Source organism: Scyliorhinus torazame, chromosome 2 (genome assembly GCF_047496885.1).
Source record: "Scyliorhinus torazame isolate Kashiwa2021f chromosome 2, sScyTor2.1, whole genome shotgun sequence".
NCBI classification, from domain to species: Eukaryota; Metazoa; Chordata; class Chondrichthyes; order Carcharhiniformes; family Scyliorhinidae; genus Scyliorhinus; species Scyliorhinus torazame.
The window spans coordinates 67,060,530-67,085,535 of NC_092708.1; the positions used below are offsets into that span (position 1 = coordinate 67,060,530).

At 49.1% G+C, this 25,006-nt stretch overlaps 1 protein-coding gene across 4 annotated transcripts in view; it reads right to left on the bottom strand.

Moving 5' to 3' along the window:
• Positions 1-5,071, bottom strand: part of LOC140388225 (histamine N-methyltransferase-like) — a 95,867-nt gene extending 90,796 nt beyond the window's left edge. For all 4 annotated transcript variants that reach the window (XM_072472065.1, XM_072472046.1, XM_072472037.1 and 1 more), the window contains exon 1: positions 4,914-5,071. In XM_072472065.1, the coding sequence (XP_072328166.1) occupies positions 4,914-5,050 (137 nt within the window). In that variant the 5' untranslated portion in view covers positions 5,051-5,071. The remainder of the gene's footprint in view (positions 1-4,913) is intronic.
• Between the last annotated feature and the right edge of the window lie 19,935 nt (positions 5,072-25,006).

The following is a 25,006-nucleotide window of genomic DNA, read 5'->3' on the forward strand; positions in this document are numbered from 1 at the left end:
CCTCCCGCCCCTCCTCAGGCCAGACCTCTGTGCCCCTGGGCCGAAACTGTATACAGCTGGCTGCCCTGAAGTTCGGCTGGTTAAGCCAGACCTCAACCAGTATACGTTTGCGTTAAGAAGGGGGTGATCGAATACAGGTTCCCACCACTCCACGCCTCAGCCAAGAGAAGGCTGTGTTGGTTTCGAAGATGTTTAGATGAAATGTGGAAAAGGCAGGGGGGTCACGGATGGTGACAGTATGATAGAATGAACGCAGTCATTAGGCGTGCGGTTAGAACAGAAACTATGCTTGGTCCCCAGGGTGCCCGCAGACAGCAAGCCCAGGATGTCACCTGACAGATGCAGAAGGCACAGCCAGAACTTGGTGGGATCTCCGCTCCCACCTGGCTGTCATGCTGATCCTGTTTACCTTGTTCTACCCATAATCCTCCCGGTCCAATTCCGTAGGTGGCCAGCAGAGATCATGGAGTGCCAGGACATGGGACCCATGTTTACTGCACGGGCCCCTTTTTAGTCAGCCAGACAAATGATGCTTGTTTTGCACTCAGCATCCAGGTTGTCTTGTATATGACCTTTGTAGAACTGTAAAATCTTAAGGCCAGCCTATTTATATTGATCTGCACTACCGTCTGTATGTTCTGCAGTTTGTACCGGACAGTATTCCTTCACTTTTGTATCAAGTTATCGATATTGTCCCACCTCTACATTGGACTGCCAATTGCATCTTACAGTACAGGCACTCCATTTCTCTGACCGTATTAGGTCCATTATGGAATGCATGTTTATTTATTCGTGTATTCTGTATTAGAATCATAGAATCATAGAAATTACAGTGCAGAAGGAGGCCATTCGGCCCATCGAGTCTGCACCAGCCCTTGGAAAGGGCACCCTACCTACCCCACTCCTCCACTCTATTCCGTAACCCAGTAACCTAATCTAACCTTTTTGGACACTAAGGGCAATTTAACATGGCCAATCCACCCAACCTGGACATCCCTGGACCGCGGGCGGAAAACGGAGCACCCGGAGAAAACCCACGCAGACACGGGGAGAACGTTTAGACTCCGCACAGACAGTGACCCAAGCCGGGAATCGAACCTGGGACCCTAGAGCTGTGAAACAATTGTTGCTAACCACTATGCCACCGTGCCACCCCCTTTAATGCTAAATTAAACCCAAACAGAGAATCACTGAGAAGGTTATTGCTAAGCAAGTCCTACCTGTTAGCACTGTTGATGACTTCTTCTATCAATTTACTGACGATCAAGACTAAACTGATGGGGTGATAATTTGCCAGGTTGGATTTGACCTGCTTTTGGCGTGCAGGGCATACCTGGGCAATTATATGCATTGCTCGGTGGATGCTAGTGCTGTAGCTGTACTGGAACAGCTTGGTTAGGGGCACAGCATGTTTTGGAGCACAAGTCTTCAGTCCTATTACCAGAATATTGTCAGGGCACATTGCCTTTGCAGTATCCAGTACCTTCAGCCCTTTCTTGATACCATGTGGAGTGAATTGTATTAGCTGAAGACAGGCAGCTGTGATGCTGGGGACCTCCAGAGGAGACCGAGATGGATCATCCACTCGGCACTTCTGGCTGGAGATTGTAGCAAATGCCTCAACCTTGTCTTTTGCACTGATGCCAGTGTTGTAGCTGCACTGGAAAAACTTGGTTCGGGGTACAGCAAGTCCTGGAGCACAAGTCTTTTGTACTGGTGTTTTGGGTTCCATCATCATTGAGGATGAGGATATTTGCGGAGCCTCCTCCGCCAGTGAGTTGTTTAATTGTCCACCACTACTCATGGCTAGATGTGGCAGGGCTGTAGAGCTTAGATCCAATCCATTGGTTGTGGGCCTGATTAGCTCTCATCACTTACTGCTTTTGCTGTTTGGCACACAAGTAATCTTGTGTGGGAGCTTCACCAGATTGACACGTCATTTTTAGGCAAGCCTGGTGCTGCTCCTGGCATGCGCCCCTGAACTCTTCATTGACCCCTGGCTTGGTGGCAATGGTAGGATGGGGGATATGCCAGAACATGAGTTACAGATTGTGTGGTGGGGGAGTTGAGCATGTAGAGTTTGGGTCTTACCTGACGGGCAGGTGACTGGGGATACAGGGCATGTATTGCTCCGAGTGTGTGATTCACCAAGCTTCGCCTTAAGGATCAGGTGGGGGATCTGTGGACTTCTGAAAATGGCCGCCCGCAAAGACATTGGGCACCACATGGACACGGGCGGACTGCAATTTGCAAATATTCAAAGGCTGCAGGCAGATGGTGCCTCGGGACATGGCGGTTGAACGCAGGAGAGTGTCATTTGGACCCTAGAGTCTGCTCTGCATTTGTTCTCTTGATTACTGATGGCAACAATGGTGATACCTGGACTGCCTGGCAGTCACTCCTGTTTTGCCCTTTGGAGAACTTGAATTTTTAAAAGATTTCTTCTGCTCTGTCACCGGCGATGGTGAGCAGAAGCTCTGTCTTTTCAGCATCGGCCATGTCTTCCAGGTCGGCCGCTACCAGGAAGATTTCAAACATCTGCCGGAATGTCCGCCAGTTTTCGCGGAGATCGCCGTGGCACTGGAGCCACTGCGGAACCCGGATCTCGAACATCTTGCCTGGGTATCGTTGCTGGTTGTTGCTGTACACTGAGATATGGCTGTATGGATTGAAACAGTTCAGTCCTGGTACCATGATTTGTTATGTTGTAGGTGTAACATAAGCGGCTTCCTTGTGGTGCACTTGACAAAGGAAGGTTCAGACGTGGAGATAACTTCAACACGTTTATTAAACTATTTACACTTCTATTACTCGGGTTCGATACTACTGCTAATCCTACTATAGCTACCCAGACTGACTAACCAGTTGCTGCAATCTGCGTGGTGGGTGTAATATTGAATCAACCCTGTGTCTCTACTCACTGACTGTCTCCACTGGAAAGAGGCAGATCATGTGTGTGGTGTCCTTTATATATGGGTTGGTGCAATGCCCTCTTGTGGTCGTGTCACCTCTGTGTGTATGATGAATGTCCATTGGTCATGTCCTATCTAACTGATCTATTGGTCGAGTGTGTGTGTGTGATGTTTCTGGTTCTCCCTCTAGTGTCTAGCTAGCCTACATGTATTTACATTGATGCACATCACCACAATACCGTCACCAGCCAAGGAGAGGGACATCCACGCAATCCACAGAGGGTCCAGACTCGAGGACACAGTCGACCAGCGACAGACCTCCAGCACTGCCAGACGACAGATTCCAGATGAAGCCACATGTGGTCTGTACTTGCCAGTTTACCGGACGTGAAGTTAGGGTCGTTCCTGTGTGTTAGTTTAGAGTGCAACTTGTTCTCTCGACCACCGATGGCAACCGTGGTGATACCGTCACCAGCCAAAGAGAGGGACATCCGCGCAATTCACAGAGGGACCAGAGCCGGGGACACAGACGACCAGCGACAGACCTCCAGCACTGCCAGACGACAGATTCCAGATGAGGCCACATGTGCTCGGTACTTGCCAGTTTACTGGACCTGAAGTTAGGGTCATTCCTGGAGTGCAACTTGTATGTGTGTGTTGACTGAGTGTGCGTGTAATAAACTATGACCATATTGAACAACGTGTGGTTATTTGTCCACTGTATACGGGTTACAGACACACACTGTGGTTTAGAAGGTACAGCAGGGGTCGGGGGGTGTCGGCTGTGGGGGATTGCTTTGGGGTGTTTGGGGGGGGCACTCATGTGTCATGGGGCTCCGCAACTAAGCAGGGGGTCTCACTTGTTCGCCCGCTCCCGAACTCCACCTCGGTGACCTCCCTTTCTTTCGGGCCGCCGATCATGTCCAGTGCCTTTTGCTCAGGCATGGTGAGGAGCGCAGGGCTGGTGGTCCCCATCCGGTCATCTCGTCATCTCCTGACAGTTGTGCATGGCTTTCTCCTTGGGGGCGGGGGGCGGGGGGCGGGGGGGGGCGTAGGGTTACGGGTGTGTGAACAGGCGGGGATGGTGCCAGGGCCATGGAGCAACCAAATCGCTCTGGCTGCCATGAGGAGGTCGTGCAGTCTCTCCTGGCACTACTGGCCAGTCTGGACGACGTTGCCCATGGCGTTGACCGCCCATGCCACCTGCGCACAGACACAGTGAATACCGGCGCCTGATGGCCTTCCTCCCGGGCCGTGGTACCGAGTCATCCGCCTCGCCTCCATGGCATCCAAGAGAGACTCCAGCTCAGTGTCCCTGAACAGATGCGGCTCTCCTTGTAACCATCTTGACTGGGATGGTGTGTGGGGGGGGGGGGGAAGGATCGTGACGTGCGGCTGCGGCATATGAGCCTCATGTGCGGCAATCACGGACCCGCCTAATCCGCCGCCGGTTTGCTTGGAACCAGTTGCGTTCCACGTGGCGACGGTGCGAGCCCATTTGGATTGCTGAATCGGTACACCTGTTGCCTCGTTTTTCCTCTCGTAAAACACCACTGTTCCCACGCTGGCATCGGTACTTAGTCTCAAAATCAGAGAATCCAGGCCAGGGTGTCAGGCCCGCTAATGATATGCCTACTGTACTTTAACCCTGCGCGGCGAGCGATGCATTTACACCATTTTTTGGGTGCCGGAGCATCTTGATTTGGTGTCAAACCGGCGCCTCCTGCGTTGGGCATCGGAGGCTATTCTCCGCCCAATCGCATTTCATGGGGTCGCCGTCGGAAAACAGAGAATCCTGCCCTTCGTCTCTGAAATGGAGAATCTGGCCCCATGTTCTAATTCAAACAAGAATGTTAGCAACGATGGCTTACCCATGTGAAAATAATGGAAAACAATCTGTAAATTTCTAAACAAAACATTCCACTGAATAAGTAAGAGATTATGTAGCTCAGGATCATCTCAGATTCCTCAGGTCTGAACTTGTACCAAAACATGCCTTACCTGGCTACAAAATCTGGCAGGTTCTCGTCAATGAACTTTTTTGTGCACTGATGTTCAGTGGAGTGTTCTAGGAAGACTTCAAGCGTCTTTAGATACAGACCAAAGTCTGAGAAGAGGAGGTTTACAGGTGCCTCCATCTCAGATTTCTGTTGTTCAACAAAAGGAAAGTTTTGATTCACCCTGAGCTTTTATATGTATAAGAGCAGGTTTGGAACTTGACCTTGACTTGGATTGTGGAACTTTGAAACATTCCAGTCGGATCTGCACTCATAAAATATTAACTCCCTCCTGTATGTTCTGCTCAATTCTATTCCTCGGCCATAGCCTCCTGTAACCTCAATGCATCGTGGTCTTTCATTGCCCCTCTTAGTCTTTCCCTCCATCCAAACTCCCCAAACTATATTCATGTCCACCCCTTGAACTTGAATCTCATATTGCCTTGCTACGGTGAATAAAACGGTATTATTGGGTGTGAAAGGCAGGCATTTGAAGTGAATAGGGCCAAGTTGGATGTTTTATATAGAATTAACATTTGGTTCAAATTTTGACTTGTGAGATAAAGAAGGCTTGCTTTGTTCAGTTGTTAAATGTGAAAGGGAAATAAAAAGGGGTTTATAACGGGGAAAAGATCATAAATAAATACGGTAATATTATAAAATATTATTTTATGCAAAAGTGATGGCCATAAGGAGAATATAAAAGATTTTTATTTTCTAGGAAAGGTATATTTCAGAAATAGGAAAATGTGAAAGAGAATAATATATTTAAAGACTGATTGGTAGATGTTTTTGGGTGACCATGTCAGAACTCATGGGGGGTGCGGGGTGTTCTGTGATGGGAGAGAGTTGTGAAATGAAGCAAAGTGAAGCAATTTTCAGACAACCCAGATAAATGTCTTTTTTTTTCAGAAAGTAGGGTTTTGTTTTAATGTTTTGGGTATTTTCCGCAGCAGAGTAGAGGTAGAGATGCCCTGGGCATTTCTTCCCGACAGCAACAGTGGATGCTTTGTGGTAATATTATTCGATTTATGTGAGACTGTTGCTTAAATGGATGTTAAATTATGAGTCCAATCAAGTAGAAATCTTTTTGAGGTATTTTCTGTGAGACTAACTTTAACTGTGTAAATGTAATCTTGTGTGGTTATGTTTTCATTTATTTTGTTAATAAATGTTTTAATTTAATATTTAAACAATTTCAAAGTAATACTTGAATCTTTGACACATGACCTTCAATGCACATATCTTCTCAAAATACAATATGAATAAAAAATTGTTGTGATAGCTTGCCAAGTTTCCCTTTGAGATTTAGTTTGCACAGAAATTACCACCTAGCGGACGACAGCACTATTCCCATTTCATCAATTGCAGGGAAGGCCATCCATGATTACTTCTTTGTCTCATTGTCCACCACATCATGGTTCCAGGTTCCAAATCATTACAAATCTACCTTGTTCTGTGTCGACACCTGGAAATAAGGGGCTAGATTATCTGATGCCAAAATCGGGAAATGCGATTGGGCAGAGAATAGCTTCCGACATGGAAATCGCGGTAGGCGTCGGTTTGATGCCAAATCGAGATGCTCTAACACCCTGAAAATGGTGTAAATGCAGCGGTCTCCACGATTCACCGCCTCCGATGGGCCGAGTTCCCGACGGTGTGGTTCACTTGTGCTCTCACAAATTTGTGAAACTGGCTTCCTGAATGCTGAGCGAGAGAGCGGTGGTAGAAAATGGTATGGAGTGACTGTGGGTGGCCGGCTCGGATATCGGCCATGCTGGCTGCGGTGGGGTGGCAGCCAGGGCCGGGGTAGGGGAGAAGGGGAGGGCGGGCCAAGCAACTGGGATGCCACCCCATGGGACGACCGGGGCAATGAGAAGGCACCGACCGCCATCTTGCTGACGACCTGCCCCGGCACTTGGTTCTACACAGTGGCACCTGCCGTATGGGTGTGCCCATCCCTGCACCCCCCCCCCCCAACAGCATCCCCCCCCCCCCCCTCGGCACCGAACACCCCGCTCGACTGGCAGCCATCCACCTGGGGACCATCCAGGGCCACACCAAAAGCTGCTCCCAGTGAGGGCAGTGCCAGCCAATAGTGCCCATGGCAGCAGGGACGGGTGCCATGACCGGGGGCACAGGCGGATAACAGGCCGGGGGTGAGGGGGTGATGGTGCTAAGGATGAGGGGGGTGAGGGGTGAGGATGAGGGGTGTGGGCATCCAAAATGGCCACCCGCACAGATCGATGGGAAATTGGTCAGCACAGAGACAGGCTGCAGCTTGCAAATATACAAGGGCTGCAGCCCGGACCTTGCAGAAACTGACACAGGGAAAAGGCCATTGAAATGTGTTAGGAAAAATGCGAAAGATGTCATTTGAAACATGAAGGTCTGATGATAAAACCCAAAGAACATGAGAAAAAGCAAATTAACAGAAAAGATCCTACAAACGTAAATGTAATGAAATGCTAAAAAATGATTTAGCAGAAGGCCCTCGAAGGGTTAACTGCAGACAAAGGTTCTTTGGGATGCAGACAGCCATTATCACACAGGCCTTGAGCTAACGAAGCAGATCATACTGTAACCTGATATCTTTAGTTCAAGTCGGAGACATTTTTATAAAAGTTAAGTTTTAAGTTACATAAAGGTGTAGCGCACAATGACTTACGAGAGCGACGAGAAGTGATGAAGTCAATTCAGGCTTTATTAAGCGAGACTTGTCCCCAGCAGCTCAGCAACAGAATGAAGCTGCGGGGAGAAGCTCGGGTTCTTATACTCCGCCTTCAGGGCGGAGCCAGGAGTCGGCAGCCAACCAGGACCCGGGATCTGTCAGCCAATAGCATCACGGCTTCACAGTCCCACATGACCCCTAATACATACCACCACAAAAGGGAATGAGTTTTCTACCCTTTAATAGAAGTTAATTAATTTAGCAGGCAATTGATTGGAATTGCCAGAATCTTAAGTTTGAATTACTTGAACTACAATTTATTTGTGAATGATGGAAACTTAATGACACCAGTTAAAAGTGGAAATCTGGAGAGACCAGTTGAGTATTGCGTTAAGGAGCAGAAGACAATACTTTAAAACAATGTCATGTAATCAGCAAGGCTGTTAGAAGGGTGATATATATCCTGAATCGCTCTCAGCCAGGCACTCACTCTCACTCTCAGCTTGCGGAGTGATCTCGGTCATGGGAAGGACTGAATACAAAAACCGAGCAGAACCACAAAACAACCGGGAGAAAATCAACAGATAAAGAAGAGATTGTCAAGGAGGCCCAGGAAGGTCTGATGAGCCAACCAGGAGAATTCAGAAGAAAGATCGTTTTACTTTTCTGTAAAGACAGTGATTTTATCTTTTAAAAGAAAAAATAATAAAATAACTTAAAGTTTTAACCTGAAACAGTGGTTATTACAAAGCCTACTTTACTTGCCGAGTTTAGTTCGGAAAGTCATGTGGGATTGACTTTTGGAAGGATATTCTGGGATCGGGGGGGACATGAAACTCAGGTTGGGTGGGAAAATCAGTCGACTAGAAAATACTGACCCTGAGTAAAAGTTTGCAAGACATCTTGGTGACAGCACTAAAAGTCTTGGTAAAAGGAGGCCAAAAAATAAATCATCCTTAGAGTGAGGCAGATTGTGAGGGAAAGCCTAGAGAAATGGGGACGCCTAGAAACCTTTAGAGACCAATAGCCAATCGACCCTTAACTAAAACAGGAAGATAGTGCCTCAGTACCCTTGGATGGGGCCCAGAAAGGGTACTTATCCTTAATTTCAGAGTGCACCTGAAAGGAACAACCAGGAACATAAAGTTAGAAATCCCAAAAATGGCAATTAGAGTAATCCTCTTGCCCTGGAATACAGCCGAGAGAAATGATACAATGAGACGAGAGTGGAAAAGATTAAAAGAGGCGAAAAACTCCTGGATAAGAGAAACTTATCAGAACGGAGGAGTCTCAACTTTTGTTAAAGTACCTAAAGTCCTGCACCAAAGAGATCCAGTCGGGATCCTTAAGCTACTATGTAAATTTGCAAATGAAAATCAAGCTATACCACTAATTGTGAGAGGAGACAAACAGAAACAAGCAGCTGCTCGAATTTCGGTCAGCACAGGCCATAGAAGTTAGGTTAGGAGACTTAAGAATGGAGACCACTGTCCATTTGAGTTGAGTATATTGAGTTTACTTTGCAAATTCAAACTTCTATTGTTCAGTTTGTTGGGATGAATGAAAATATAATGCTTTGAATTCCTTTCATTTGAGTGGAGATTTCAGTGGATGAATGAGTGTATGTGTGTTTGATAAGGATTTGTGAATTTCCTTTGGTGTTTCTAGTTTTTAAAATTTTGTATTTAAAAAAAAAACATGTTTCACATCAATTAGAAGTTATAAACGACAGGTAGAAATGTGATCAGTATTATGAGGTAGTAAATTAGTATGTTCAGAACTAAATTGGTCTTAGCATAAACAGAAAAAGAAGTTTGACTTGCGAGCAGTCGGAAATGGTGCAGGAAATTACTTTGAAACTAACACGTTGAAATTGACACAGCATAGCTCCACCGGGGTCCTAGTGCCCGATGACTCACAAGCTGTCACTAGCAAGAAAGATGATGTTTAGAATGTTAAATACATTGTAGAAGGAGCATTAGGGAATAAAGATGTTAGACCAGAAGTTAGATTAGGAGAATTACTTGCAGCATCAGGAAATAGGAATCTGATGGCAAGAAAGATTTAATAAAATTAGAAGCAGGAAAGATTTGGATATTAAAAACAATTGATAACACAGAGAAGGTTTGGGGGAAATTACCAACTAAAACCACAGGCAAAGTAATCAGTGAAGCTGCAAAAGGTAAAGACACAATTGTTCAAGATTTGGGTGAACGTACAGTTGAATTAGAGAAGCATCGCTTCTGGAGCAAAAAAAATTGTATCAGAACTAAAACATCTGACCCAATTAAATAATAACAGAGGGAATATTAAAATCCATAGGCAACCTATCGGCAGCAAACGAAGAAATATAATCAGTAAGGAATTGAGAATATAGGATGATAGATCAAAGGCTGTTATTAATGAACCTCAGTTTAAAATAGAACATAGAACATTACAGCGCAGTACAGGCCCATAGGCCCTCGATGTTGCGCTGACCTGTGAAACCAATCTAAAGCCCATCTACACTATTCCATTATTATCCATATGTTTATCCAATGACTATTTAAATGCCCTTAATGTTGACGAGTCCACTACTGTTGCAGGCAGGGCATTCCACGCTCTTACTACTCTCTGAGTAAAGAACCTACCTCTGACATCTGTCCTATATCCATCTCCCCTCAATTTAAAGCTATGTCCCCTCGTGCTAGCCATCACCATCCGAGGGAAAAGGCTCTCACTGTCCACCCTATCTAATCCTCTGATCCTCTAACAAGTCACCTCTGAACATTCTTCTCTCTAACGAAAACAGCCTCAAGTCCATCAGCCTTTCCACACAAGATCTTCCCTCCACACCAGGCAACATCCTGGTAAATCTCCTCTGCACCCTCTCCAATGCTTCCACATCCTTCCTATAATGCGGCGACCAGAACTGCACGCAATACTCCAAATGCGGCCGCACCAGAGTTTTGTACAGTTGCAACATGACCTCATGGCTCCGAAACTCAATCCCTCTACCAATAAAAGCTAACACACCGTACGCCTTCTTAACAACCCTATCAACCTGGGTGGCAACGTTCAGGGATCTATGTACATGGACACCGAGATCTCTCTGCTCATCCACACTACCAAGAATCATACCATTAGCCCAGTACTCTGCATTCCTGTTACTCATTCCAAAATGAATCACCTCACACTTTTCTGCATTAAACTCAATTGGCCACCTCTCAGGCAGCTCTGCAGCTTATCTATTTCCCTCTGTAACTTGCAACATCCTTCCGTACTGTCCACAACTCCACTGACATTAGTGTCATCTGCAAATTTACTCACCCATCCTTCTACGCCCTCCTCCAGGTCATTTATAAAAATGACAAACAGCAGTGGCCCCAAAACAGATTCATGTGGTACACCACTAGTAACTGAACTCCAGGCTGAACATTTCCCATCAACCACCACCCTCTGTCTTCTTACAGCCAGCCAATTTCTGATTCAAACGGCTAAACCACCCTCAATCCCATGCCTTTGTATTTTCTGCAATAGCCTATCGTGGGGAACCTTATCAAAAGCTTTACTGAAATCATATACACCACATCAACTGCTTTACCCTCGTCCACCTGTTTGGTCACCTTCTGAAAGAACTCAATAAGGTTTGTGAAGCACGACCTACCCTTCACAAAACCGTGTTGACTCTCCCTAATCAAATTATTCCTTTCTGGATGATTAGAAATCCTATCTCTTATAATCCTTTCCAAAACTTTGCCCACAACAGAAGTAAGGCTCACTGGTCTATAGTTATCGGGGTTGTCTCTACTCCCCTTCTTGAACAAGGGGACAACATTTGCTATCCTCCAGTCTTCTGGCACTATTCCTGTAGACAATGACGACATAAAGATCAAAGCCAAAGGCTCTGCAATCTCCTCCCTAGCTTCTCAGCGAATCCTTGGATAAATCCCATCTGGCCCAGGTGGCTTATTTACTTTCACACTTTCCAGAATTGCTAACATCTCCTCCTTATGAACTTCAATACCGTCTCGTCTAGTAGCCTGTATCTCAGTGTTTTCCTCGACAACATTGTCTTTTTCCTGTGTGAATACTGACGAAAAATATTCATTTAGCACCTCTCCTATCTCCTCGGACTCCACACACAACTTCCCACTACTGTCCTTGACTAGCTCTACTCTTACCCTAGTCATTCTTTTATTCCTGGCATACCTATAGAAAGCTTTAGGATTTCCTTTATCCCACCTACAAAGACTTCTCATGTCCCCTCCTGGCTCTTCTTAGCTCTCTCTTTAGGTCCTTCCTGGCTAACTTGTAACTCTCAAGCGCCCTAACTGAACCTTCACGTCTCATCTTTACATAAGCCTCCTTCTTCCTCTTGACAAGTGATTCAACTACTTGAGTAAACCACGGTTCCCTCGCTCGACCACTTCCTCCCTGCCTGACAGGTACACACTTATCAAGGACACACAGTAGCTGTTCCTTGAACAAGCTCCACATTTCAATTGTGCCCATCCCCTGCAATTTCCTTCCCCTTCCTATGCATCCTAAGTCTTGCCTAATCGCATCATAATTGCCTTTCCCACAGCTATAACTCTTGCCCTGCGGTTTATACCTATCCCTTTCCATCGCTAAAGTAAACGTAACCGAATTGTGGTCACTATCATCAAAGTGCTCACCTACCTCCAAATCTAACACCTGGCCTGGTTCATTACCCAGTACCAAATCCAATATGGCCTCGCCTCTTGTTGGCCTACCTACATACTGTGTCAGGAAACCCTCCTGCACACATTGGACAAAAACTGACCCATCTAAAGTGCTCGAACTATAGCGTTTCCAGTCAATATTTGGAAAGTTAATAACAACTACCCTGTTACTTTCGCTCCTATCAAGAATCATCTTTGCAATCCTTTCCTCTACATCTCTGGAACTTTTCGGAGGCCCATAGAAAGCTCCCAACAGGGTGACCTCTCCTTTCCTGTTTCTAACCTCAGCCGATATTACCTCAGTAGACGGGTCCTCATCAAACGTCCTTTCTGCCACCGTAATCCTGTCCTTGACTAACAATGCCACCCCTCCCCCTCTTTTACCATCTTCCCTGAGCTTACTGAACCACCAAAACCCTGGAACATGCAACAACCCACCTTATTCCAGATGCTCCTGGCGTTGAAGTAGACACACTTTAAACCACCTTCCTGCCTGCCGGTACACTCCTGCGAACTTGAAACCTTACTCCATGACCTCACTATTCTCAACCTCCTGGATACTGGAGCTACAATTCAGGTTCCCAACCCCATGCAGAATTAGTTTAAACCCTCCCGAAGAGCATTAGCAAATTTCCCCCCCAGCATATTGGTGCCTCTCTGGTTTAGGTGTAGACCATCCCGTTTGTAGAGGTCCCACCTACACCAGAATGAGCTCCAATTATCCAGGTATTTGAATCCCCCCTCCTGCACCATTCCTGTAGCCATGTGTTCAACTGCTCCCTCTCCCTTTCCTCGTCTCGCTAGCACGTGGCATTGGTAACAACCCAGAGATAATAATTCTGTTTGTTGTAGCTCTTAGATTCCACCCTAGCTCCGTGAATACCTGCATTACATCCCCATCCCTTTTCCGACCTATGTCGTTGGTGCCTATGTGGACCACGACTTGGGGCTGCTCCCCCTCCCCCTTAAGGATCCCGAAAAAACGATCCGAGACATCACGGACCCTGGCACCTGGGAGGCATCACACCAACCGCGAGTCTCTGTCGTTCTCACAGAATCTCCTATCTGTCCTCCTAACTATGGAGTCCCCAATGACTAATGCTGTACTCCTCTCCCCCCTTCATTTCTGAGCAACAGGGACAGACTCTGTGCCAAAGACCTGTACCCCATGGCTTACCCCTGGTAAGTCCCCCCCCCCCCCCCCCACCCCCACCCCTCACCCCACCAGTATCCAAATCTGTATACTTGTTACTAAGAGGAATGACCTCAGGGTATCCCTGTACTGACTGCTTCATCCCAGCCCCTCTCACCATCACCCATCTATCTTCATTCTTCGGAATAATTACATTCCTGAAGCTTCTATCTATGGCCCCCTCTGCCTCCCGAATGATCCGAAGTTCATCCAGCTTCAGCTCCAGTTCCCTAACGCGGTTTTTGAGGAGCTGGAGATGGGTGCACTTCCCACAGATGAAATCAACAGGGACACTGACGGTGTCCCTCACCTCAAACATTCTGCAGGAGGAACATTGTCCTGCCTTCCCATCTAGATAACCTGCGGTTAAAACAAGAAAAAGAAAGAAAGAAAGAGCTTCTCTGATATTCACTCAACCCCTTAGGTTAGAGGAGGTGGAAGGGTGGGGCACACTACAAGTGTAGTGTCTCGGGTTTAGGAACCGCCCAACTTATTTAAAGGTACTACAAACCTTCCCAGAACTCTCGACGGCCGACTTCCGGTTTCCTGCTGCTCTGAAAAAAAAACAACTCCGAAAAAAGTAAGGTTAAAAACAAAAATTCAGCTTACCTTCAGCTCTCCTTACCAAAAAAAAAAAAAATCGCTCCGCTCTCTGCCTGCTCCGCTGGAAGAATGAGGTCTGAACCTCGGAGGTGAGTGTCTTTTAAAGAAAACTACACACCTTCCCAGAACTCCCCACAGCCGACTTCTGGTTTGCTGCTGCTCTGAAAGAAAAACAACTCCGAAAAAAGAAAGTGATATGCCATCAATAAATACACGATGAGTTATTAACGTAACTGAGGCTTTAATACACTAAACAGCAAGCCTCCTGGCCTCTGACCCGAACTAGGTCAGAGGCGGAAACAAGCCACCTTTATACATGAGCCCGAGGGGAGGAGCCACAGGCAGAGCCAGCCGGGATAGGCCCAGGCCTGTACCACACACACAACACAACACAATGCAATACAGTGGTTTACCACATTCAGCCCCTGTTTTTCAAAAAAAGAGTCCGGCCGGGTCAAGTGGTCTTAAAGGTCAAGTCTGTCGGGGGCCTTGACCTTCTGCCATGATTGCCTCAGTCCCGGCTGTGGTGTGGGCACTGGTGCCAAGACCAGCGCGCCTGGGAGCATGTTGTCCTCTTCTTCACCCACTTATTGAGTCGGTGAAGGGGTGGCGGTATATGGACGGAGGTGGTGGTGATTGTCGCCGGTGGGCCTGCGGGAGCTAGTTCGTGAGGTAGGTGGGCAGGGGTGGGGGAAAGACGGTGTAGGGTCGGGGGTGCTGGTGATGGTCGCTGGGGAACCTGCAGGTGCCAAACCCCAAAGGGAGACTGAGTCCTGTCGGCTGTCATGATGTGTCACGTAGGCATATTGTGGATTTGCATGGAGGAGCAGGACCTTCTCGACGAGGGAGTCGGATTTCTAGCTCCTCGCATGCTTCCGGAGGAGGACGGGCCCTGGGACTGTCAGCCAGGATGGGAGCGAGACCCCGGAGGTGGATTTCCTGGGGAAAGTAAACATGCGTTCGTGAGGAGTCTCGTTGGTGGCTGTGCACAGGAGCGACCAGATGGAGTGGAGCGCGTTAGAGAGGACCTCCTGCCAACGGTAGACTGGGAGACTTCTAGACCATAGGGCCAGGAGGACGGCCTTCCAGACCGTCGCATTCTCCCTCTCCACCTGTCCGTTTCCCCGAGGGTTGTAGCTGGTCGTCCTGCTGAAGGCGATGCTCTTGCTGAGCAGGAACTGATGCAACTCGTCGTTCATAAAGGAGGATTCCCGATCTCTATGGATGTAGGCGGGGAACCCAAACAGAGTGAAAAGACTGTGCAGGGCCTTGATGACGGTGGCAGAGGTCATTTCAGGGCACGGGATGGCGAAGGGGAATCTAGAGCACTCGTCAACAATGTTGAGGAAGTACACGTTACTGTCAGTGGAGGGGAGGGGCCCTTTGAAATCCTTGCTGAGATGCTCAAAGGGGCGAGAGGCCTTTACCAGGTGTACTCTGTCTGGCCGATAGAAGTGTGGCTTGCACTCCGCGCAGACCTGGCAGTCCCTGGTCACGGTCCTGACCTCCTCGATGGAGTAAGGCAGGTTGCGAGCCTTGATGAAGTGAAAAAAACGGGTGACCCCCGGGTGACAGAGGTCATTGTGGAGGGCCCGGAGTCGGTCTACTTGTGCGCTGGCACATGTACCGCGGGATAGAGCATCTGGGAGCTCATTGAGTTTCCCCGGTCGGTACAAGATATGTAGTTGTAGGTGGAGAGCTCGATCCTCCACCCCAGAATCTTGTCATTCTTGATCTTGCTCCGCTGTGTGTTATTGAACATGAAGGCAACCGACTGTTGGTCAGTGAGGAGAGTGAATCGCCTGCCGGCCAGGTAATGCCTCCAATGTCGCACAGCTTCTACGATCGCTTGGGCCTCCTTTTCGACGGAGGAGTGCTGAATTTCAGAGGCATGGCGGGTACGGGAGAAGAAAGCCACGGGCCTGCCCCCTGGTTGAGGGTAGCGGCCAGGGCAAAGTCCGACGCATCGCACTCTACCTGGAATGGGATGGACTCGTCCACTGCGTGCATCGTGGCTTTGGCAATATCTGCCTTGATGCGATTGAAGGCCAGTCGGGCCTCAGCCGTCAGGGGAGAAATGATGGATTTGCTAAGTGGACGGGCCTTGTCCGCATAATTGGGGACCCACTGGGCACAGTACAAGAAGAACCCCAGGCATCTCTTCAGGGCATTGGGGCAGTGGGGGAGGGGGAGTTCCAGGAGGGGTCGCATGCGGCCGGGTTCAGCCCTAGGACTCCATGTTCCACGATGTAGCCGAGGATGGCTAGGCGGGTTGTGCGGAAAACGCATTTTTCTTTATGAGAGGTGATGTTCAGGAGTTTAGCAGTGTTTAGGAAGTGCCGGAGGTTCTCGTCATTGTCCTGCTGGTCATGGCCGCAGATGGTAACATTGTCTAAGTACGGGAACGCGGCCCGCAGCCCGTACTGGTCAACCATTCGGTCCATTTCTCTTTGGAAGACCGAGACCCCATTGGTGACACCGAAGGGGACCCTGAGGAAGTGGTAGAAGCGGCCATCTGCCTCGAAGGCAGTGTATTGGTGGTCCTCCGGGCTGGTGGTACGGGACTTCAAGTCAACTGTGGAGAAGACTCGATACTGCGCAATCTGGTTGACCATGTCAGATATGCGGGGAGGGGGTACGCATCGAGCTGCGTGTACCGGTTGATGGTCTGACTGGGGCAGCGCTGAGATGGGGAAGGACGAAGAGTTTGAAGTTAGCGTACTCTACGCCTTGTACCGTAAGGGTCGCGGCACAGTACCCCCGGATTTCTACTGCATGGGATCTGGAAGCCAGGGAGATTTTCTGGGTCACGGGTAAGATTGGGAGGGAGGAGCGCCTTACCGTATCTGGGTGAATGAAGCTGTCTGTGCTCCCGGAGTCGAAAAGGCAGGCCGTCTCGTGCCCGTTCATCCCGATGGTCATCGTGGACTTCGTGAGGTGGTGCGCGCGTGATGGAGGCGAGCTTCGGAAGGCGGTTGGTAGGCCTGTCGGAGGTAGCGGCGGCCAGCATACAGTAGCTCCCGGGAGGCTGCGGAGTGGTCCAAAGATGGCGGACCCCATGAGTTGCGCATGGTGGGAGGCATCGGCGATGGCGTCCAAGTTGGCGGCCCCCATGGGTTGCACGTGGCGGGTGAGGATGCGTTAAAGATGGCGGCCCTCATGGGTAGCACGTGGCGGCCGAAAATGAAGATGGCGGCGCCCATGGGTCGCACATTGCGGGTGGCGCTACAGCTGGGGGCGGCCCTGACAGGCAGCAGGCAGTGCTGCTGGGCCTAGAGTTCTTAAGCGGAGATCGGGCCTGGCAGGCTTTTGCAAAGTGGCCCTTCCTCCCACACCCATTGCAAGTTGCGTTCCGTGCAGGGCAGCGTTGTCTGGGGCGATTACCCTGGCCGCAAAAGTAGCACCTCGGGCCTCCGGCATTGGCGTGCCGCTGCGCGGCGCAGGCTTGTGTCGCACCCGGATCGGATGATGGCTGCGCCCACGAGGTGCACGAGGGTGCCGCGCGGTCGGAGGTACAGGCCTCCATGTTCTGGGAGCCCACCTCCAGCGGGTTGGAGAGTTGCACTGTCTCTGGGAGGCAGAGTGTACCCCCTTCTAGCAATCGCTGGCGGATATAGTTTGATTTCATGCCTGCGACATAAGCGTCCCTGTTCAGCAGCTCCGCGTGCTGGGTAGCCCATATCGCCCGGCAATCACAGTTCCGGCAGAGTACACGCAAATCATGCAGGAATTCTGCGAGTGATTCCCCAGGGCGTTGTCGTCTTGTGGCAAGGAGGTGCCGAGCATACACCTCGTTAATGGACTTCACATATTGTCCCTTCAGCAGCCTTATTGCCTCCGTATACGAGGGGGCGTCCCTGATGAGAAGAATGACTTGCGGGCTCACCCATGCGTGGAGGATCTGCTTCTTCTGGAGGTCTGTGAAGTCTTTGGTGAATGATCCGAGGTACGCTTCGAAGCAGCTTAGCCAGTGCTTGAACGTTTCTGTGGCGTCTGCTGCCTGTGGGTCCAGCTGCAGGCGATCAGGCTTGAGTGATGAGTTCATCTTAGAAGTTTAGTGTATTAAATTGATACACCATCAATATACACACGACGAGTGATGAACGTAACTGAGGCTTTAATACACGAAACAGCAAGCCTCCTGCCTCTGGACCCGAACTGGGTTGGAGGCAGAGACTAGCCACCTTTATACATGAGCCCGAGGGGAGGAGCACAGGCGGAGCTAGCCAGGACAAGTCCAGGCATGTAACAACGCAACACAATGCAATACAGTGGTTTATCACTTTAAGTTAAAAATTCAGCTTACCTTCAGCTCTCTCTACCAAAAAATCGCTCCCCTCTCTGCCTGCTCTGCTGGAAGAATGAGGTCTGAACCTCAGAGGCGAGTGCCTTGATGCACTATCAATTACGACGAGACAAGAGTAGAATGTAATCGAGGCTTTATTAAGCAGAGCTGTGTAGCCTCCTGCAGCTGCTGCCGAAATGGCTGCAGCTCGATGAGCACACATATTTATACTCCGCCCACTGGGCGGAGCCAGCAGGCAGGGATCTATATCGTACCTGTAGTATAGGAGCCTTACAGTATTATATCTCGTATGTGATATATACAACAGTGGTGACTACCACATTCACCCCCTGTTAAAAAAGAGTCCAGCGGGGGTGGTGGAAAAACTATTTACATGCATTTTAAGGTTAACATTTTGGGAAAGTTCAGAAAATTCAGCCAATCGGGTGCCTTGATCCTCCGTTGTGAGCACTGCAGTCCCGGTGGCGATGTAGGCGTCGGCTCACTGCCGGAGACTCCGGTAGCGTGCGGACCTTATCTTCATCCTCGGGTGGGACCAAGGGGAGGACGGATCATCCTGGAGCGCAGGCTGTGGTGAGGCGCGCTGGGGGGAGGAAGGGTGGCGCCGGGGCAGAGGGGGGGGGGGGGGAGTGGAACCATCTGGTGCCAGGTCCCAGAGGGAGACTGTGTCTTGGCGGCCGTCCTCTCGACCAACAGGACCGCCTTGTGGAGCCACACGTGCTTGCGGAGGAGAATGGGTCCTGGAGCTGCCAGCCACATTGGGAGCGAAACCCCAGAGGTGGACTATATGGGGAAGGTAAGGAGACATTCATGGGAGGTTGCATTAGTCGCAGTGCAAAGTAGCGATCGGATGGAGTGAAGGGTGTCGGGGAGGACCTCCTGCCAGCAGGAGACCGGGAGAGTTTTGGACTGTAGGGCCAGCTGGACAGCCTTCCAGACCGTCCCATTCTCCCGCTCCACCTGCCTGTTTCCCCGCGGGTTGTAGCTGGTCGTCCTGCTCGAGGCAATGCCCTTGCTGAGCAGGTACTGACGCAGCTCATCACTCATAAAGGAGGATCACCGGCCGCTGTGGATGTAGGCGGGGAAACTGAACAGGGCGAAGATGGTGTTGAGTGCTTTGATGACTGTGGCAGACGTCATATCGGGGCATGGGACGGCGAAGGGGAATCTGGAGTATTCATCGACCACGTTAAGGAAGTACGTGTTGCGGTCGGTGGACGGGAGGGGCCCTTTGAAATCCACGCTGAGGCGTTCGAAGGGATGGGAGGCCTTCACTAGATGCGTGCGGTCTGGCTGGTAGAAGTGCGGTTTGCACTCCGCGCAGACCTGGCAGTCTCTGGTGATAGCCCTGACCTCCTCAATGGAGTAGGGCAGTTTGCGGACCTTTATGAAGTGAAAGAACCGGGTGACACCTGTTGACAGAGAGCGTCGTGTAGGGCCCAGAGTCGGTCCACTTGTGCGCTGGCACATATACCTCGGGATAGGGCATTGGGGGGGTTGTTGAGCTTACCGGGGCGATACAAAATCTCGTAATTGTAGGTGGAGACCTCGATCCTCCACCTCAAGATTTTATCATTTTTGATCTTGCCCCGCTGTGTGTTATTGACATGAAGGCAACCGACCGTTGGTTTCAGAGTTAGACTTTGGAGGTTGCACTGGAAGTCCAGGCCGAGTAGCAAGGCAGTGCAGAGGTTGGGGAGGACGTAGAGCTGGAAGTCGCTGAACTCTATGCCCTGAATGGCGAGGGTGGTGGTGCACGCTATTTAGCACAGGGCTATATCGCTGGCTTTGAAAGCAGACCAAGGCAGGCCAGCAGCACGGTTCAATTCCCCTACCAGCCTCCCCGAACAGGCACCGGAATGTGGGGACTAGGGGATTTTCATAGTAACTTCATTGAAGCCTACTTGTGACAATAAGCGATTTTCATTTCATTTCATTTCATTTTCAGTACCCCCGGATCTCCACGGAATGGGATCCGGAGGCCAGGGAGATTTTCTGATTAATGGGGTGTACCGCGAGGAAGCAGCGCCTTACCGTATCGGTGTGGATGAAGCTCTCTGTGCTCCCGGAGTCAAGAAGGCATGATGTCTTGTGCCCATCAACCTTTACCGTCGTCGACGCGTTTGTGAGTTTGCGCTATCAATTACGACGAGACAAGAGTAGAATGTAATCGAGGCTTTATTATGCAGAGATGTGTAGCCTCCAGCAGCTGCTGACAAAATGGCTGCAGCTCGGTGAGCACACACATTTATACTTTTCCTACTGGGTGGAGCCAGCAGGCAGGGATCTACCCCCGTACCTGTAGTACAGGAGCCTTACCGTATGAAATCTCATATGTGATATATACAACAGTGGTGACTACCACATACATGCCTTTTAAAGAAAACTACACACCTTCCCAGAACTCCTCACGGCCTACCTCCGGTTTCTTGCTGCTCTGAAACAAAATCAACTCCGAAAAAAGTAAGTTAAAAACAAAACTTCAGCTTACCTTCAGCTCTCCTTACCAATAAATCGCTCTCCTCTCTGCCTGCTCCGCTGGAAGAATGAGGTCTGAACCTCGGAGGTGAGTGCCTTTTAAAGAAAACTACAAACCTTCCCAGAACTCCCCATGGCCGACTTCCGGTTTCCTGCTGCTCTGAAAGAAAAACAACTCCGAATAAAGTTAGTTAAAAACAAAAATTCAGCTTACCTTCAGCTTTCCTACCAAAAAATCGCTCCCCTCTCTGCCTGCTCCATGGAAGAATGATTCATTGTGCACATAATGAAACATCTTGTCAGGGATGTGGCACGTTTTGTAGCCCAGTAGTTTGGACAGGGAGTAGTCATATGAAGCCCAGGAGAATGGCAGATACAGAGTATTCAGGCGATTTGATACTGCATTTAAAACGACAACGATGGGGAAATGCTGCGGTTCCCAGGGAAATTTGGGAAATTCAGTTTTGTCACGATTGTTTTGTGAAATATCAGGCAACAATAATGATTCAACTTTGTGACCACAAGATAGATTTTGACCCTGGGAGATGTAATTGTGTATGGGATGGTATGATAATGACAAACTGTAATGACTGCAGAGAAAACCTAGCTGACAACAAGATAATTGTGAAAGGATGTGCAGGATTCTGGAGAAGTGACAAACTTATAGTCCCAATTAGTGAGGGAGAATATAGTTTAAACGATGTTGGGATGACCCGGGGTCGTAAAATTAGCCAAACAGTGTTTAGAGACTGCATCACCGCAATGATGCCATGCCACAGGATAGATCATACCCCCAAACCGCTCGGACAAGGGAAAAAGGAATGTTGTACTAAATTAATGATTGACCCGGGATATGGATTTGGAAAATATATGAATCAAAATAGACCTGGAGAAAGGGAAGGGGGTTCTGTGGCTAAATTAAAAACCTTGGACGATGGAGAGGCTTTAGAGGGAAAGGAATGTTTGGTTATGCAGGATGTTTGAGGTGAGGGATGCCGTTAGTGTCCCTGCTGATTTTACTTGCAGGAAGTGCTGCCATCTCCAGCTCCTCCAAGACCGAGTTAGGGAACTGGAGCTGGAGTTGGAAGAACTTCGGATCATTCGGGAGGCAGAGGGGGTCATAGATAGCAGCTTCAGGGAATTAGTTACACCAAAGATTGGAGATAGATGGGTAACTGTAAGAGGGACTGGGAAGAAGCAGTCAGTGCAGGGATCCCCTGCGGTCGTTCCCCTGAGAAACAAGTATACCGCTTTGGATACTTGTGGGGGGGACGACTTACCAGGGGTAAGCCATGGGGTACGGGCCTCTGGCACGGAGTCTGTCCCTGTTGCTCAGAAGGGAAGGGGGGAGAGGAGCAGAGCATTAGTAATTGGGGACTCGATAGTCAGGGGCACAGATAGGAGATTTTGTGGTAGCGTGAGAGACTCACGTTTGGTATGTTACCTCCCAGCTGCAAGGGTACGTGATGTCTCGGATCGTGTTTTCCGGGTCCTTAAGGGGAGGGGGAGCAGCCCCAAGTCGTGGTCCACATTGGCACTAACGACATAGGTAGGAAAGGGGACAAGGATGTCAGGCAGGCTTTCAGGGAGCTAGGATGGAAGCTCAGAACTAGAACAAACAGAGTTGTTATCTCTGGGTTGTTCCCCGTGCCACGTGATAGTGAGATGAGGAATAGGGAGAAAGAGCAATTAAACACGTGGCTACAGGGATGGTGCAGGCGGGAGGGATTCAGATTTCTGGATAACTGGGGCTCTTTCTGGGGAAGGTGGGACCTCTACAGACAGGATGGTCTACATCTGAACCTGAGGGGCACAAATATCCTGGGGGGGAGATTTGTTAGTGCTCTTTGGGGGGGTTTAAACTAATGCAGCAGGGGCATGGGAACCTAGATTGTAGTTTTAGGTAAGGGAGAATGAGAGTATAGAGGTCAGGAGCACAGATTTGACGTCGCAGGAGGGGGCCAGTGTACAGGTAGGTGGTTTGAAGTGTGTCTACTTCAATGCCAGGAGTATACGAAATAAGGTAGGGGAACTGGCAGCATGGGTTGGTACCTGGGACTTCGATGTTGTGGCCATTTCGGAAACATGGATAGAGCAGGGACAGGAATGGATGTTGCAGGTTCCGGGGTTTAGGTGTTTTAGTAAGCTCAGAGAAGGAGGCAAAAGAGGGGGAGGTGTGGCGCTGCTAGTCAAGAGCAGTATTACGGTGGCGGAGAGGATGCTAGATGGGGACTCATCTTCCGAGGTAGTATGGGCTGAGGTTAGAAACAGGAAAGGAGAGGTCACCCTGTTGGGAGTTTTCTATAGGCCTCCAAATAGTTCTAGGGATGTAGAGGAAAGGATGGCGAGGATGATCCTGGATAAGAGCAAAAGTAACAGGATAGTTATTATGGGAGACTTTAACTTTCCAAATATTGACTGGAAAGGATATAGTTCAAGTACATTAGATGGGTCGTTTTTTGTACAGTGTGTGCAGGAGGGTTTCCTGACACAATATGTTGACAGGCCAACAAGAGGCGAGGCCACGTTGGATTTGGTTTTGGGTAATGAACCAGGCCAGGTGTTGGATTTGGAGGTAGGAGAGCACTTTGGGGACAGTGACCACAATTCGGTGACGTTTACGTTAATGATGGAAAGGGATAAGTATACACCGCAGGGCAAGAGTTATAGCTGGGGGAAGGGCAATTATGATGCCATTAGACGTGACTTGGGGGGGATAAGGTGGAGAAGTAGGATGCAAGTGTTGGGCACACTGGATAAGTGGAGCTTGTTCAAGGATCAGCTACTGCGTGTTCTTGATAAGTATGTACCGGTCAGGGAGGGAGGAAGGCGTAGAGCGAGGGAACCGTGGTTTACCAAAGAAGTGGAATCTCTTGTTAAGAGGAAGAAGGAGGCCTATGTGAAGATGAGGTGTGAAGTTTCAGTTGGGGCGATGGATAGTTACAAGGTAGCGAGGAAGGATCTAAAGAGAGAGCTAAGACGAGCAAGGAGGGGACATGAGAAGTATTTGGCAGGTAGGATCAAGGAAAACCCAAATGCTTTCTATAGGTATGTCAGGAATAAGCGAATGACTAGGGAAAGAGTAGGACCAGTCAAGGACAGGGATGGGAAGTTGTGTGTGGAGTCTGAAGAGATAGGCGAGATACTAAATGAATATTTTTCATCAGTATTCACTCAGGAAAAATATAATGTTGTGGAGGAGAATGCTGAGACCCAGGCTATTAGAATAGATGGCATGGAGGTATGTAGGGAAGAGGTGTTGGCAATTCTGGACAGGCTGAAAATAGATAAGTCCCCGGGACCTGATGGGATTTATCCTAGGATTCTCTGGGAGGCCAGGGAAGAGATTGCTGGACCTTTGGCTTTGATTTTTATGTCATCATTGGCTACAGGAATAGTGCCAGAGGACTGGAGGATAGCAAATGTGATCCCTTTGTTCAAAAAGGGGAGCAGAGACAACCCCGGCAACTATAGACCGGTGAGCCTCATGTCTGTAGTGGGTAAAGTCTTGGAGGGGATTATAAGAGACAAGATTTATAATCATCTAGATAGGAATAATATGATCAGGGATAGTCAGCATGGCTTTGTGAAGGGTAGGTCATGCCTCACAAACCTTATCGAGTTCTTTGAGAAGGCGACTGAACAGGTAGACGAGGGTAGAGCAGTTGATGTGGTGTATATGGATTTTAGCAAAGCGTTTGATAAGGTTCCCCATGGTAGGCTATTGCAGAAAATACGGAGGCTGGGGATTGAGGGTGATTTAGAGATGTGGATCAGAAATTGGCTAGCTGAAAGAAGACAGAGGGTGGTGGTTGATGGGAAATGTTCAGAATGGAGTTCAGTTACAAGTGGCGTACCACAAGGATCTGTTCTGGGGCCGTTGCTGTTTGTCATTTTTATCCATGACCTAGAGGAAGGCGCAGAAGGGTGGGTGAGTAAATTTGCAGATGACACTAAAGTCAGTGGTGTTGTCGACAGTGTGGAAGGATGTAGCAGGTTACAGAGGGGCATAGATAAGCTGCAGAGCTGGGCTGAGAGGTGGCAAATGGAGTTTAATGTAGAGAAGTGTGAGGTGATTCACTTTAGAAGGAATAACAGGAATGCGGAATATTTGGCTAATGGTAAAGTTCTTGGAAGTGTGGATGAGCAGAGGGATCTAGGT